The sequence below is a fragment of the Trypanosoma equiperdum genome (assembly GCF_001457755.1).
Source record: "Trypanosoma equiperdum strain OVI genome assembly, contig: ctg_1027, whole genome shotgun sequence".
NCBI classification, from domain to species: Eukaryota; Euglenozoa; class Kinetoplastea; order Trypanosomatida; family Trypanosomatidae; genus Trypanosoma; species Trypanosoma equiperdum.
In genome coordinates, this window is record NW_027122980.1 from 8869 (window position 1) to 25181 (window position 16313).

The 16313-nt window shown below is 46.7% G+C and overlaps 6 protein-coding genes across 6 annotated transcripts; all 6 read left to right on the plus strand.

Annotated features, from left to right (window-relative positions):
- Positions 1-1597: 1597 nt before the first annotated feature.
- On the plus strand, positions 1598-6814 carry TEOVI_000581700 (ABC transporter, putative; the record flags this gene model as incomplete). Its single annotated transcript, XM_067219955.1, has 1 exon — positions 1598-6814. One exon carries the CDS (start codon positions 1598-1600, stop codon positions 6812-6814), a length of 5217 nt encoding a protein of 1738 aa, XP_067076056.1.
- A 2335-nt stretch (positions 6815-9149) lies between these two features.
- TEOVI_000581800 (uncharacterized protein) lies at positions 9150-10049 on the plus strand (the record flags this gene model as incomplete). Its single annotated transcript, XM_067219956.1, has 1 exon — positions 9150-10049. One exon carries the CDS (start codon positions 9150-9152, stop codon positions 10047-10049), a length of 900 nt encoding a protein of 299 aa, XP_067076057.1.
- A 361-nt stretch (positions 10050-10410) lies between these two features.
- TEOVI_000581900 (tatD related deoxyribonuclease, putative) lies at positions 10411-11415 on the plus strand (the record flags this gene model as incomplete). Its single annotated transcript, XM_067219957.1, has 1 exon — positions 10411-11415. One exon carries the CDS (start codon positions 10411-10413, stop codon positions 11413-11415), a length of 1005 nt encoding a protein of 334 aa, XP_067076058.1.
- Positions 11416-11838: 423 nt separating this feature from the next.
- TEOVI_000582000 (uncharacterized protein) lies at positions 11839-12408 on the plus strand (the record flags this gene model as incomplete). Its single annotated transcript, XM_067219958.1, has 1 exon — positions 11839-12408. The coding sequence occupies one exon, from the start codon at positions 11839-11841 to the stop codon at positions 12406-12408; it is 570 nt and encodes a 189-aa protein (XP_067076059.1).
- A 553-nt stretch (positions 12409-12961) lies between these two features.
- TEOVI_000582100 (uncharacterized protein) lies at positions 12962-14116 on the plus strand (the record flags this gene model as incomplete). The annotated part of the gene is made up of 1 exon (XM_067219959.1): positions 12962-14116. The coding sequence occupies one exon, from the start codon at positions 12962-12964 to the stop codon at positions 14114-14116; it is 1155 nt and encodes a 384-aa protein (XP_067076060.1).
- Positions 14117-14555: 439 nt separating this feature from the next.
- TEOVI_000582200 (major facilitator superfamily, putative) lies at positions 14556-15950 on the plus strand (the record flags this gene model as incomplete). The annotated part of the gene is made up of 1 exon (XM_067219960.1): positions 14556-15950. The coding sequence occupies one exon, from the start codon at positions 14556-14558 to the stop codon at positions 15948-15950; it is 1395 nt and encodes a 464-aa protein (XP_067076061.1).
- Between the last annotated feature and the right edge of the window lie 363 nt (positions 15951-16313).

Below are 16313 nucleotides of genomic sequence, written 5' to 3' on the forward strand. Positions count from 1 at the left end.
AATTTCTTTTTGTTCAATCGCTGCAATTTCCATCACACACGTTCATTCACAACCTTCGAGCATTCATTGGGTCATCGTCTCCAGTATTTTTTCTCCACAGATTGACTAATGGGACGGGCTTTAATCTTTGAACTTTTTCATTTTTAGCATCGACAGACTTCGCTTTTCTTTTCGCCTTCTTTTTTTTCATTTATTTGACTGTTACAAGGTCTTGTATTGCCCCAACGAGTTGTAATGTGTCGCTTCTGACGGGAGAGGGGTTCGCGGTATGGGCAAAGACAAAGGAGCAGGGAGGGAAATGAAAAAGAAAAAGAAAAAAGAAAGGGAAGGGTATGTGATGTTGTTTGTCGTTTTTATTTTTATTCTGCCAATGATATGAAAGAGTAACGCGTATGCATACATATATGTGAAAGAAACTTCTTCGAATGGAACAGATGAAGGAAAATGGTGAGAAATTAGCAATAAATGCAAAAGAGGGTAGTTGTGTGTTCTTAAGCGTTGGAAGTGGGTTTGAGCAGTGTAGGATGAAGGGGAAGTGTTGCCACATTTCTGTTTATTCGAGTGGTTGCACACCCGCGGTTTGTTATTCAGTTTTAAAGTGGTGAGAAGAGACCGAAGGTTCGAGCAAATGCAAAATAAAATAAAATAGTGAGACACGGAACGTGCGGTAGCCTCCCCTATTGGCAGACGAAGAGAAAAAAAGGAAGGGAGGAGAAGGAAGCTAAACAGCCAGAAATTTGCCAGATACGTATATGTTTTGCATATGTACCTGTGTATGTTTATGCTTTTATAAAAATTTATACGCTTATACATATATATTTGTGCGCGTATACACCTAACACTTTTTGATCTGTTTAGCTGCATTGAGATATTTTTGCTCATGCATCGTAATAATATATCAAGCAATGACAACAATAATTCCCTGATAAGGAGAGGCCAGAACGGTCTGGTGATTAGAGGGCGTGCTGTGTGCTATTTTCACTGTCCCCATCTCTTCATCTCGTCTGCTCTCAACTCTTTGTAGAATTCCCGAAGATTTTTTTTCTTTACACCTTTCTTGGCATCTGTTGTTTGGCACGCACAGAGTGTAGAAATGCAAAATTGTTGAAAGCGAAAGCGAATAATCAGGAGAAAAAACCCACAAACGTTAGAACAAAAATGAGGAGGTGTGTAGGAATGTATGTATTCATTTGCGCCTTTGCATGTGTGCGCGATGCCCTTGAGTCCGTATACTGTATTGGTGCGTTTTCCCCTTTTAGCCTTTTAGATATACCTTGTGGAGAGGGGAAAGTTGTAGGAGTTGACAGTCATATGTTGGATGGATGAATTGTTCGCTCGTTAAAGTTGATGCTTGTCATTATAGACGCGGGTGCGTTGATAATGTTGCGCTTTGGTATTTATTTATGATTCTCTCGTATTGTTATATACCCCCTCTTCTTCCTTTTTAATCAATTTGAATGTACCGTATGTTGACCACTATTCCTTTTCATCTTTCACCTTTCTTCCCCCTCCTTCCTCCACACGTTTTATTGAAGGTAACAAAAAAGGCACCCACTCGCCAACACGCGGACATTTCTGTCCCTTGGCAAATATTTCCATGCAAGAACCCTTTGACGCGAATGCTAATGGTGGCGTCCATGAGCCCTCGACAACAACACTGCAAATGGATTCTCGAAGCAGTGCAACAACCGGCAGCGTGGAAGTATCCACCCATGATATATCTTTGCATGCTGTGCGAAAGGACAGCAATCGCATAGGTGATGGTGTATCGGGTGTGCATAACTGTCGTGCGTCATTTATGGATATGTTTCGGGCAACTGTTCAACGTTTATTCCGGCAAACTGTCCGGCGAAAGTCTGAGGTAGTTTTGGAAGTGGTAGTGCCACTTCTTTTCATGACTGTTACTGTCATTCTGTGGTCTATATGGGGTACCAATCATATTGAGGAATCACCACGTATCGATTACGGGGCACTACCGAGGACCATGAACCCAACAATTTACCAGCACTTTACGTGCAGCGCTAAACTAGGTGGCGTACCAGGACTTAGAGTGTGTCGCAACAAGAAGGAAGTGGAGTGTATAAAAGACGAGATCACGGCTCCATTCAGAGGCGTTTGCGTGCACAAGAGAGTGGGTGCTACCACTTTGGTAGCCTTTTTTGCCAATGGGTTTGTCGGTCGTATTGCGCCCATTCCTCCACTTGACACGCTTATTATGCACCAATGGCTTGCACGTCACGCAAATACCCGAGTGCTAATACCTCGAGGCCTTATTCCGAACAACCGCTTGTCGGCCATTCAAAGTTCCGGTCTGCTGTACTTTGTAGGAAATGCCTCCGTGGTGAGGGGGATAGTACAACATTTGGGAAGAGTCTCTCACTATTTTACCAACGTTTACGGTGGGACCTTTGAAACTTTGCCAGAGGCTCAGGAAGAAGTGAGAAGGCAAACCTTAAATTGGGGGATTGTTCACGTCCGGTGTTTTGAGCCTGGCAGTTTAGACGTTCAAATTTACTTGAACGGCACAGCCCTGCCAACGCTTCGTGAAACCGTCGCTAATGCGTATCCGGGTGGGTTTCAACACAACAGAGCTGAAATGTACGCCCTCTCGGGATACCTTACTTTGCAAAAGGAAATATCGGAACATCATATGGGACTTTTCAATCCGGGTATGGGCTTGAACATCACGCCTTACATGATGCCGCAAGGCTTTGTGGAATTTACGGAAACCCCACTTCTCCAGACCGCTCGCGGAATTTTGCCGGTACTCTTCGGTCTCGCGTTTCTTTTCACTGTAACGTCTCGTGTGCACGTAAATGTGATGGAGAAAGAGTCCAAGATACGGGAAACCATTTTGATTATGGGTATGAGGAAGTCTGTGCTTAATGTGGTGTGGTTTCTGAAACCTCTGCTCATTGATCTTGTGGTGTGCTCCCTTATTACTGTATTGCTCAAGCTCACATATATGCCACGGAGTGGCTCGGTGTCCCTGTTTGTTGTACTTTTTGTCTTCGCGTTGACAACTATTCCCCTGTCAGGTGTCATTTCGTGCTTCTTCAGCAAAACACGGCTCGCCTTGCTCGTATCCCCCATCATATACTTTCTGATGACCCTGCCATACGCTGTTGAGCGGCCAACAAATGGATTGCTGTGCATGATCTCAGCCTTGCTATCACCAACCGCATTTATTTCTATCGTGCACGGTGCCTTGGCCATGGAGGTGTCGGGCGGCTTTCACCTTACGCAACTTCGAATCGGCGGGGACCCAGTGTGTGCCGAAATGTTGTTGATTATGTTGGTTGCCGACCTTGTACTTTACACACTTCTCATGCTATATTTGGACACAGTGCTGCAAAACGATTGGGGCACAACGAAACATCCACTTTTCTTCATAACGAACCCCATCAGGGCACTTTTTTGGGAACGTCGGAAGGTCGGGACATCCGCTTGCCCTTTCACTGATGGGCGTGCAGATAACGGTGTGTTTGAGGATATTGGGGACACTAAAGAGGAAGCCACTGTAGTGATGGCAGGTCTTAGGAAAGAGTACCAACGCGGTGGAGACACTTTTGTCGCCGTCAACAACTTCTGTTGGTCGATGGGCAGAGGAGAAATATCCGTGCTGTTGGGTCTCAACGGTGCAGGTAAATCCACGGTGATAAATATGATAACAGGAATGGTGAAGCCTGACGCTGGCGACTGTTACGTGAATGGTCGATCTGTGCGAAGGGAGCTATCGGCGGCGCGTCAACAGATGGGTTTTTGTCCTCAACACAACATTCTATGGCCGCAGTTAACTTGTCGTGAGCACTTGGAGTTCTTTGGCAAGATCAAAGGTTTGAAGGGGAAGGCTTTGGACCTTGCAGTAGGGCATGTGCTGCACGAAACAGGACTATCTGAAAAAAGTGACGACCTCGCGGGACATCTCTCTGGTGGACAAAAACGGATGCTTTCGGTAGGCATTGCATTCGTGGGCGGCAGTCCACTTGTATTACTGGACGAGCCGACTGCGGGCATGGATGCCTCTTCCCGACGTCATGCATGGGGTTTATTGCAACGGATGGCAGCCCACCACACAATTCTTCTCACGACTCACTTCATGGATGAGGCAGACATACTTGGCCACCGTATCGCGATCTTGAATGATGGTCGGCTGCAGTGTTCCGGTAGCAGCATGTTCCTAAAGTCTAAATTGGGTTTGGGATATAGTCTTACCGTTGTTATGCGATCGAAAGACAACTTCTGCTTTGTTGATGACGCTGTGAAAAAGCACGTGCCCGGAGCAGAGTTGTTGAGTTACTGTGGGTGTGAAGTGATTTATCGTTTACCATTGGGCGGCGTTGCTGCATTCCCGTCGCTGATCGAGAAGCTGGAAATAGCATCCGATGTAAACCTTAATTCTTATTCTCTTGCTGCTACAACCCTGGAGGAGGTCTTCTTGCGTGTTTGTGGTGGGCAGCAATGTTCTGCTGAGAAGCCGCGTGACTGCTCCTCCCTGTGGGGACGAGCGAGACGTCGTGCTGCAGGGATAACTCAGTTAAAGGCCATCATGTTGAAACGTATTTTCACAGCCTTGCGTGACCGGCGGATGCACATGTTGCAGGTTGTGTGCCTTACCAGTGTGCTGCTGGCAACGGTGTTGATAGGCTCTAATCCCGCACAGGTAGGGCCGCTTCCGTTGACTTTTGACCTCTACGATGAAAAAGTTATTGTCGATTCGGCCAACTGTGGTTTGTTTTGGGGAAAGAGCCCCGGTGTACCGAATGTTCACATCAGTGAAATATCTGCTAAAGACACTAGGGAACTCAGTATTTACGGCATGAAAACTTGGTTCGCCCATGAGTATCCACGGTACGCTGCTATCTTCTGTGGGGATAGGATGCTTTATAATCCCAAGCTGCGAGGAATGCCTGTAGTGATGCTGTACAACTCTTCCGCCCTTCACCAAGTGGCTATCACCATGTCAATGTTTTATCAACTTGTTTTGCAGCGTGTGTCAGGAGTGCAGGCCAATGTATCGTGGTCGGTTGGAGTACTCGAGGACGAGGCCACGTACGTCGGCGCGCTGCAACTCATGTTGATAGGTGCGATTATGATGATCCCGTTAACTCTTATTTCTTCTAACCCGCTAGCGTGGGTTGTGAAGGAACGGGAATGCGGATCGCTTCACATGCAGAGGATTGCCGGACTGAGGTTTCCCATCTACTGGGCAAGCAACTTTCTTTTTGATATCACTATGTATTTTATTTCAGTATCTGCTATAGTTTCGGTATTGATGTTGTTTGACCAAGAGGATTACGTTGGTAGCGAGACAATTGGAGCGTTTATTACTGCACTTATGCTTTATGGGCTGACGAGCATCGTCTTCGCCTACTTGCTCAGTTTTCTATTCCGTGAACACTCGAAGGCGCAGCTGGTTGTGATGGGATTCAATTTTGTCGTTGGTTTCCTCTCGGTCATAGTGGTGTACGTATTTTCATTGCTCGAAATAACAAGGGAGACGTCCGAAAGCCTCCGTTGGCCGTTTCGGCTTATTCCTTCCTTTTGTGTTGGGGAAGCTATCATCAATATTTCCCATTTCAGGTTCGGAAAAGCCGTAGGGAACGCGACGTCCGCATTCGACATGGATGTTACCGGTTACCCTTTCATCTATCTCGCCGTGGAATTCCCCATTTTTTCACTTCTGGGGTTCCTCTTCGACCATCCACGGCGACGTGCGTGGTGGAATCGGCGGTCATACGACCGGACGAAGGGATTCGATGAGGCTCATAGCGGTGATTCAGATGTGGAAGAGGAACGGTGTCGTGTTTGCCTTCCCATGGTTGACGGACCGGGTTATCCCCCTGCGCGCGTTGTGAATCTTAGCAAAAAATACCCCAATGGCAAGGAGGCTGTACGTGACCTCTTCTTCTTGGTTTCTTCAGGCGAGATATTCGCATTACTTGGCACAAACGGCGCAGGAAAGACTACAACGATGTCGATCCTGTGCCAAGAGCTCATGCCTACGGGTGGGGTGGTGGAAACTTGCGGATGTGACATCGTGAAGCAAGGAGGGAAGGCTCTACGGTGCATCGGGTACTGCCCACAGTTTGACACCTGCATCAGCCTCCTGTCGGTGGAAGAGCACATACGACTGCAAGCCGGATTGTACGGTATGGTTGGCGAAGAAGTGGAAAATGTTGTGACAGATTTGCTTTATATGTGCGACCTAACGAAGTATCGCAAATCGCTAGCGGGAGAGTTAAGCGGTGGTAATCGGCGCAAACTCAGCCTAGCTGTCGCTCTCGTTGGTGGGCCCGGTGTTATTTTCCTTGATGAACCAACAGCCGGGATGGACCCTATTGCCCGCCGCAAGATATGGTCCGTTATTGAACGTGCTGCGTGCCAATGCGCGGTGGTTCTAACAACTCACCACCTCGAGGAGGTTGAGGCCCTCGCCCACCGTGTGGCCATTATGAAGGACGGAACGATGCGTTGCGTTGGCAGGAATGCTCATCTGAAAGACAAATATGGCGCCGGCTATGAAATGCACATTTGTGTAGCGGAGGGTGAGTTACCCGCGTTGGTACGAGAGTTCGTGGACAGGCAATTCGCAGGTGCTACTTTAAGGGAATGTAAGGGCAGACAACTTGTGTACGCACTTCCCCGCTCTACGTCGCTTGCAGATGCATTTCGAACGCTAGAGTCAAGCAAAGACTTACTTGGTATCGTTGACTACAGTGTTTCGCAAGCAACAATTGAACGTGTGTTCCTTCAGATCACCGAGCAGGATGAATGGGTTTCCAAACAGACCACTGAAATGGATATCGTCTAGCGTTTTCTCGCTTGCTTTTACACCCAATTTGAATTTGGTGTATGGATATGTCTATATTAATGATCTTTTTTTTTTTTGCGTTTGCTACTATTTTGCTGTGTTCGTTCGTTCTTTTCTTTCCTATCCTTTCCCTCTCTCTCTCTTTTTTTTTATGGGACTATATATATATATATATATATATATTATTATTATTATTATTATTATTATTATTACTTTAAACTTTCTTTGCTTCCTCTTGGTCCCTTATTTACTTACGTATTTTTTCCCACCAACTTATGCGGCGTGTGCTGCTGGCAAACGAAATGGAACCCACAGCGGAAGATGCCGTTAGTGCTGCTCTGCGTTTAGCAAAGCGTGTGGGAGTAGGGCAAACTTTTTCTTTTTTCTGTTTAATGTGGTTGGTGAAAACTATGTAAAATTGTATAAAATTGTCTATACCCTTTAATGCGATTTTAAGTGATGTGTGCTTCCCGTTCTCAAATTTTGAATTCACTTTCTTTTTTTTTTTACTTTTCACTCACACCACTTTTTTTGCTTTTTCCGTTTTACCTTTCGGACTGTAAAATTTTTATTTCGTAACTTTGTATTGGCTTGTTTATGTATTCTCTTTTCTTCTCCCCTCGATGCCGCTGGAAAGAAGTGAGAAAACGGAAGCAAAGCAAAACAAAATTATTTTCAATGAGTGAAGGGAATTTATGAAACTTTTTTAAAAAAAGGAAGCAATGTGGAAGAACGGCGAGTTATGAAAAAAAAAATAATTCCTTCTGTGAAGTTTTTCACGAAAAGTGTCAAGTATAGCGGTGATATTTTATAACCTTGCTCTTCAACGCGTCGTCGACAACTTTAGCTTAAAGATTATTTTATGGTTACAAACGGCCTCAATGTAAATGTTTGCTGCGTCACCTTTACGAAATCGTATTTACTTTTTTCGGTTTTGTTTTGTTTGCTTGTACACACGTCAGGCACGACGCCATGTGCGCGAATAAAAAAAAAAGGCAAGAAAAGGCCCCGTTCAGTTTCCTAGAAGCAACGCTTAATAGATAAAGTAAATTTATTTGCTAGTTTTTTGGCGGCACGTTTTTACCCTTCTCAGTACCGTTTCCTGTCTCTTTACCATTCCGCTTTTTTCCTCGTTCCCTTCCCTTTACTTTTTATATTCCCTTTCGTTTCCCTCTTCCACTCGAACGCCACCAACAAACAAAAATAACTTTTTTTTTTTGTACCTGCATCGAATTACCATTTTAGGAGTTGATGACATTACAGACGAAATGAAGCTGGTGTCGACACGTCGGTCCGTGTACGTGAAAGAGGAGTATATTCTTCATTTTTGTGCTTTCCCTTTCCCCCCCTTTCTTTAAAACTTTGAATTTTCGCTTTTACGTGTTTGCATAGAACTTTTAATATTTTGACGAGTAAATATTGCCTATGTCAATGCATCTCCGAAACTCGTTTTTCCATTTCCACTCAACACACGCATATACAAGGGCATTCAATCGCATGTACGAATGTTCATATTTGTTTATGTATTTATTTGTGTATGCGTGTGTTGAGTAGAGGGAAAATCCACAGCGGAACAAATGGAGAGAAGGGGAGATGGTATTCATCTTCGCTAAGTAAAATATTTGCACTTGTGTGTGTGTTTTGTGTGATCATTCATATTGCGTTGTGTTAAAAAGGTTGTGGTAGTTTCTCACATTTGCACATACTCATATATTCGCCTGTTTTTTTTTCTTGCTCAAACGCTAATATTAGTCTTGTCTTAACGGCGGTAGTGGGCCGCAGAAAAGACCAAGTACGGCAACGCCTTTCCGAGTATATATTCCTTCCTATCATATCCCTTCAGTTGGCTCCAACTAGCGGCGTCTCTGCACTTACGTTTGCAATTGAGAATATGCCCCCACCGCAAATGTGTAACCTCTTCTCTCTTTTTTCTCTCTTTTTCTTTTTTTTTTATGTGTGGGTGTATATGTGTGTGCCCTTTTGGTTTTTCTCCAATACCTACCCTCCTTTTCTTTCCCTTCCTTTGTTGGTTGTTGTTGTTGTTTTCTTAGGGGTTATTTTCATTCCCTGGAGTGATTGCGCTCGGTGTTTTCCATTTATTTATTTATTCTCGTTTTGCGTTGTTGCTTCTTTCCTGTTCACTCTATTTGTGTTTGACATGATTGCTCACATCTCCTCTGCTGCGTTATGCTCCACCCCTTTTGTTTTTTTCTACTTTCGTCCTTTCTTAGTTCAAGCCACTGTCCACTTCTCTTCAGTAAAAAAAAAGAAAGCGGTAGTGGCATTTGGAGTGGTATTGAGTTGAGTTGAGTTGAGTTAGGGGAGGAAAGGAGGGATGAACTCTTTGATGTTGCAAAAGGCGCTGAGAGTCTGCAGCGTGCGGCGGCTGCTTTTCATGATTGCAATTGCCCATTCGTCACGGCGCTTCTGCAGCAGTGGATCACATGGCGGCCACAATTCTCTCAAAGGAGCTGAGGGAACTCCAATAGCGTCCAATGCACCCCTGCAAGATTTGTTGGATATGGACGAGTCGATGACTATTAATGTTTGTCGTTTGAGCAAAGAGCAAGACTCAGCCCTTCATGTGGCAACTCGAACGTACCTTCACACACTCATTACTACAACAGATGAGCAGGAGTGGAAGGATATGCTTGTTGCAGCCATCCGACTGGATACGTGGAGAGAACATCACCTTCGCTCGGTGCTAAGAAGTGTTCACCAGTCTCAGTACGACGTTGACACGGTAGAAGGAAGACATGGGAAAATAAAATCAAACTGCACCCCTTCAACACGTTTACAGCGTGCTCTAGGTGTTGTCCAAACTGCAGTGGAAGAAGGTTACCGTGTGACTCCAGAGTCAGTACACGCGTTGCTTGTTATTCTGTTACGGGCAGCGGGTGCAGATATCACAGCCTCTTCGGGAGCCGCGGGGGAGCCTACACCGCAATCACAATTAACCAACTCTGCTGCTGTCTGGCAATTTCTATCGTGGATGGAGAGAAACGACTATCACGTCATGTCTGATGCTGTACTCCAGTCACTAGAAAAGATTATAGAGGAAAATGTAGGGGACAGATCGGCAGGTGAGCACCACATGAGTGTTTCCCAAAACCGTTTAGATTATCTACGGAGGGAGCACCGTTTGCTTCGCCAAGACTGCCCCTCGTCGTTGAGTGAAAGGAGGGGTGCGCGTGGAGTGCCGGTGAGGAGAGAAACCGACACCGGTTGTGAGTGAAATGCGGCACGGGTGAGAGAACGAGGAGTTATGTGCGAACTCTCGTGCCGATCCACTGTGGTTTTGTTGGTTGAATTCTAGGAAGGGGTAGTTTGATGCCTTTTTCTTGCTCTTTCTTGTTTTTACAAACAAGATATGTTTAGTTACTGTCTTGTTCTATTTTTTTTTGTCTCGGCTCCGAAGGAACGGGACAGTACTGCGATGCATGGTTGATTCCGGACAACTACTTGTTATATCTCTTATCCCACGCCGCTAACCCTCACTTTATAATTCTCACTGGGCGATCGCGAAGTGTTGTAGATATACGTTTCAAGTCACCCCTATCCCCCATTTGGATTGCGGGTATTTCACGCTCTGATTAATGTCGTCAGTTACGGCCAAATATTTACCGATGATTGATATCGGCATCAACCTTGTGGATGGTATGTTTTCTGGCGTGTATCACGGCCACGTGAAGCACCCCGGTGACGTTGAGTCCGTGCTCGCTCGTGCGGTCGCGGTGGGTGTAAAATGTCTTCTTATTACTGCTGGCACCGTAGAAGAAAGCAAAAGCGCCATTGAATTGTGCAGAAAATATAACAGTGATGGGCTGCAATGTTTCTGCACCGTTGGGTGTCACCCAACACGCTGCAATGAGTTTGCTAACGAACCAGAGAATTATTTCAACGTCCTTCGCTCCCTCATATTTGAGAACACCGTGCGAAAGGAAGGTGGATGTGTAGCTGCGGTTGGGGAGTTGGGATTAGACTACGACCGGGTTTCCTTCTGCGAGAAGGATGTCCAGATGACCTACTTCGTTAAACAGTTAGAACTTGCAGAAGAATTCCAACTACCACTCTTTATTCACGACCGCAATACGGGCGACGACTTATTCACAGTTTTGCAACGACACCGCCAGCGCTTCCCCGGAGGGGTCGTACACAGTTTTACGGGCACGCAAGGGGAGCTTAACAAGTTACTTTCACTCGACTTATACATTGGTATTAACGGATGTAGTCTCAAGACGGAGGAAAACCTCGCCGTTGCTGGTGCCGTTCCACTTGACAGGCTCATGATTGAAACCGATGGACCCTGGTGCGAAATAAGAAATACGCACGCCTCGCATCGGCTACTGCAACGCGCGGCGGAAAGGGGCGAAAGTGTGGCCGACTCGTTGCTTGCTCAGTTTCCGATATGCCGCAAGGAAAAGTTTGTCGACGGGTCTGTGGTGAAATCTCGGTGCGAGCCATGCCATTTGATACGCGTCTTGGAGATTCTTTATGAACTCCATCGCGAGAGCGTGGAGAATATTGAGAGCCTCGCGCACCGCATATATAACAACACGCGTCAACTTTTTCCTTTTCGACCGTGTCACCCAGATGAGTAATAGCCGGAGAAAACTAAAACTCAACAATAAGGCTAGTGGTAGGTAACTGAGATTTTTCTCTTCGACATCCTTCCTTCTTTTTTTTTTTACGTGGTTCCGCTGTCATCGACCATTTGATTCAGTCAGGCGTCCAGTCCATGTCATTTGAGTCAATGTATTTTGTGACGTGGAAACGATCTTCGATTAAGGATAATGTATTGGATGCGCGTAATAATGAAGTTCTTAATCCTTGCCTTTTCATCACCCATCTTGTTTCTTGAACCTTTATTTATTTTGTTGCTGACTTACACCTTAAATAACAAGGGCACTGAACATTAACGTGTCTTCCACCATTCATTACCTCAGTCCTTGTTAGTTTTGGGTCATGTTTCCGACTACTCAACAAAACTTTTCCCACAAAACATTGGTAGGTTAGTTCGCTCCATGGATAAAGATGTGGATGTAACAAAGTTAACAGCCCAGGCACTCCAAGTGCACATCGAGCGGTGTGAGCGGTTGATGAAGCAGCCGGCACTTTTGAGCCGCCTACCGGATGGTGGAAACGGTATCCGCGAACGCTACTCGAAATATTTAGCGGAGGTGGAGCGCCGTAAGACCAATGGTGCCGCTTCTGCCTTGACAGCACAAAAGGACGGTGACGACGAGGTGCGTGACGAAGACGAGGCCCAAAGCCGTCCTGCAGCAGTAGAGGGATGTCAAGACGAAAAAACAGTGGGTGACACAACAACAGCGGAAGTAACTTACGAGGAGGAGGCCCGCGCCATTGGTGAACGACACAGACATTTTAGGGTACCCGTAGAAGAGATTGTGCGTAGAACGTTTGGCGGATCTCTTTGCGACAGTGAACTGCAGCGTATTATCAACGACGTACCACCTGGCTTCTTCTTGACGTACGAGGAAACAATGTCGATGGAGCGGAAGCTTATGGAAGAGGAACGTGCTGAGACGCTGGAGCGGCTGCGGCGTCAGCGGTCTGCTGGAGGTGTACAATGATAATCGGATAACATTAACGGTGTTGCGGGAGCGGCTGGCTTTTCGTGTGGATAGGCGATGTATTCCGCTTGGTATTCTTGTTGTTTGGGTTGAGAAGGCGGCGTGTGCGTTGCGAGTGAATGGACTGCTATTCATCCCAACAGGAGTGGAGAGTTAACCGAAAGGCCATTAAGAATGAAACTCCGCGCGTTAAGTACAACAATTATCTATTTTCATTCGCACAGGAGGATGTTCATAATTTCCCCCTGCCCATTCGTCGAATAGTGGGTTAGTTTTGGAACATCTTTACGAATTGGAGGAAATTGTTGACAGTGTTAGTGAGCAATGCGGAGTAGGGATCCTAACCGTTCCGGCACTGACACGTGTGCGGCCGCCGACCGCTGCCCCCTTCCACTTCTTCATGTACTTAACACACTTTTCTGTTTCCTGCTTATCTTTCGTTTACTGCGACAAAAACAACTGTGGGAACAACAACACAGTAACTGTATATATAGAGAATCAGCTGTATCTTTGCAGGAAGCCGTCTCTTAGTGCTGTCGGACTTGCTGCTTTGATGTGGTCTGTCATTCGTAAACTTCAGGGGGTTCCGCTGGACGATGACAGTAACACCTCCGCTGAATCCCGCATTGAGCGTAACCAGCAAAGTATTATGATGCACGAAATGAAGCCCCACCCGCGGCCTCTTGATCCTGACATATTCACCCGAGCGTATGGTCTCCTAGAGTACGAAAAGACACGAACGTGGATGCTAAGCGAAGAGTTTAACAAGCGGGTTCAGGCCATTGATCACCTGATTGAGTTGTACACTCAGCAGCGAGAGAATGCGGTTCGTAGCCTCCGATACGGATTTCTAGAGCTGTTGTTATCCACTCTTCACAATGATGAGGAGGAAACGATGCGGTGCAAAGCGGCTGAGGCCCTTGCAATGCTTCTGATGGAGCCCTTGGCTGTGGACATGCTTCTCGCTATGGACGATGAAAAGTTCGCACTCCGCGAGTTGCTTGCCACATTGAGCGATCCCTCTCACGAGGTCGTGATCTTGTCGTTGCGACTTATTTTACCGTGTCGTATGGCCTTTAACTCCTATGAGGCAATTGCCCGCCTTGTCAAGTACAACTTCATAGAACGTGGCATCGCACTACTGAGGCACCCGGAAGATCGAGTGGTAGCAACCGCGTGCACTGCTCTTGTGACAATTTTCTCTGTAAAGGAGGCTTTCATACCCTTCATTCGGCTGGGCGGTATGTCCGAGTTAACTGTGGCTCTCCATCGGGATGACCCATTTGTTATTTCAGAGGCGGCCGATGTCGTGACGCACGCTGCAAGTTATCGCATGGGCAAAAAGGCTGCGGTGGACTGCCGCACACTTGTAGCTTTGATGCCGCACATGCTTCACCAGAATTTGCGTGTCCGCACTGCCGTCACCGGCGCTGTGGCGCAGCTGACAATATACGAACCTGGAAAGTATCAGGCTGTGGATGAAGGGCTTCCTCTTCTTTTACTGGCTTTACTGATGGAGGAGGAGGAGCGGGATGTGCTTGTTAATGTCGTAAAGGGAATTATTAATGTAGCCGAGCACCCGGTGGGGAGGAAGCGACTCCTGGGTGCTAAAGAGCGGCTACAGTCCCTTTCTTCCGTGGCTGATGACTACCAGCCACTAACATCTTCGATCTGCGAGGCCCTTAGCCAGCTGGAACGAAAGTGTTAACTCTGTTTCCGGGGATTTTTTTCTTTTACCCACAGCGTCTCGTGCACGCTTGGCTTTGTGTAGACTATGACATTCCTCCTTCCAAGCTTGATTCAAATGTAAATAGCCGTCGGTGGGCAGTGGTAGTGATTCCAGAACAATAGGGGTGCCGAAACAAAGCGCCTTCACCATGGTGCAACTCATTTAACGTTTTGGTCGTGATATACCGCCTTCTGAAGTTCTTGTTCCTTACATGTCCCGCCTGTGACTTTCCGTTTAAGATCTGTTTCTTTTTTACTTTGTGTTTTTTTTTTTGCTCAAACGAATGCTGCCGCTACATTTAGGGCGGTTGGCGCCTCGTTGAAGGTTTAACCAGGTTAGGGGGAGGGTAAAGGGTTGTTTGGGAGTGGATTAACTATTAGTTGACACACTTTTGGGGAAGAGGACATCGTTAGTCGCAATGGAAGGGGGGTTAAGAAAGCGAACGACATCACTGAAAAGGGTACGAAAGCCCACAATACGAAGAAAAAGTAGTTCTGAAGATAATCAGGTAGTGCCATGGGAGACTCGTAGCATAGCTCTTCTTTTGTGTGCTGCAGGATGTGCGGACATAGTGGCCATGGCTGCGTTATCTCCCCTGATTGTTATGTTTACCCAGACTCTTTCTATAACCGTATTCGAAACAATCATAGCCCAATTGTTATACCTCGTTCCGCAGATTTTTAGTACGTTTGTGGCTGAGCGCTTCGCCATCCGCTTCGGCGGGATCGTATTGTATAGCTTAGCGCTGTTTGCCACATCAGTAAGCGCTTTTCTTTCAACAGCTGCTCTTCACTGCAAGTCGGTACCCATGTACCTTGTTTCACGCACGGTGGCTGGATTATTCAGACACAGCGCCACGGTGAGTGCGGTTGTTGGCCACCAGTACCCGGAGTTCTCGCGCTGTTGTGACGTGAAGCACTTTGCCCCGTATTTTCTTGGAGTTGCTGTGATACTCGGTGGCGTCCTGGGGGATTGGTGGCCTAACATTGCGGCAATTAGTGGTGTGATGGCTTTAGTCGAGTTCATCACCGCTGTTGCTGTTGGTGTTGTGGCCTTTATTTTCGCACGTACCCCCAAAACAGTGCCAACTGCGCAGCGGCAGAGTACCTTGAGGGAATGGCTGTTGCTACAGCCTGGCAGTAAAATTGCACACCTCCTCCCCGTTGCACTGTTGGGGTTTTGTGCCTCAATCGTTCAATCGCTATACCCTTCCGTCGATCGCCGTGTCTTCAATTTTTCTTACTTGGCGGTGGGAGCTCACATGATGGTGGATACCTTCATGCAGATATTTGTGGCGCCTCTTGTTTTGAGGAGGTACAAGGGAACCCCTCGTGTGCTAGTTTGCTTGTGCTCCTTGCTATTCTTTCTAAGCATGTGGGCGAGTTCACGCTTTGCGAAGCATGGCATGGGGTTTTACTTTGTTGTGTCGACGCTCTTAACGGACTTGCCGGCTGCCGTGTTGCAATCGGCTTTTACTGCTTACACCACCAACAGCTTCAAGGAGGCTGAGCGGGAACTGGCGCTGAAGATGCAAGTTTGTGCGAGGAAGATTATGAAGCAGTGGCAGCCTGTACTCTTTATGGTGATCCAGATGCTGCTTCCGGACGAAAAAAATGTGAACCAACTAGTTGGTGTTCCCCTTGCACTTGGTGTGATGATGTTTGTACTCTCAAATCGTGTCGATGCGTCGATGGCTGCAGTTGCGGTTGGTTGTGCTGCGTTTATAATATTCTCACCTATAGATGATGAGGAAATGATGGAAAATCTTTCTTCGATGCTGCGGTGGGAGTTTCCCACCTTCTTGATGGGCTAAGTCAGTTTCACAGACAATGCACGTGAGTGTGTCGCTGTATGGCGTGGCATGTTTTCCTTTTTCACCTTTTTGTCTTTTTCTTCTTCTTCCCTTTCGTGGTTTCTCACCCACTTCGTATTCTGACTTTGGAAATTCTTATTTTCGTCTACTCTACCTCCCGCTAAGGATAGGAGGGGGAGTAGAACAAGATGCCATCTTTTTTTTTTTTTTACACACTGCCTGTGGAAGAGAATCTGTTGACGCATGCGTGCGTGCCAGTACGGGAAGGATAATGGTGAACTTAACGTGCGTGTAAACATGGGTCCGTGCGTGCTGTCGTGCGTGAGGCGATTGGGTTTACCTGTACATGTGCTCCTTTCCTTT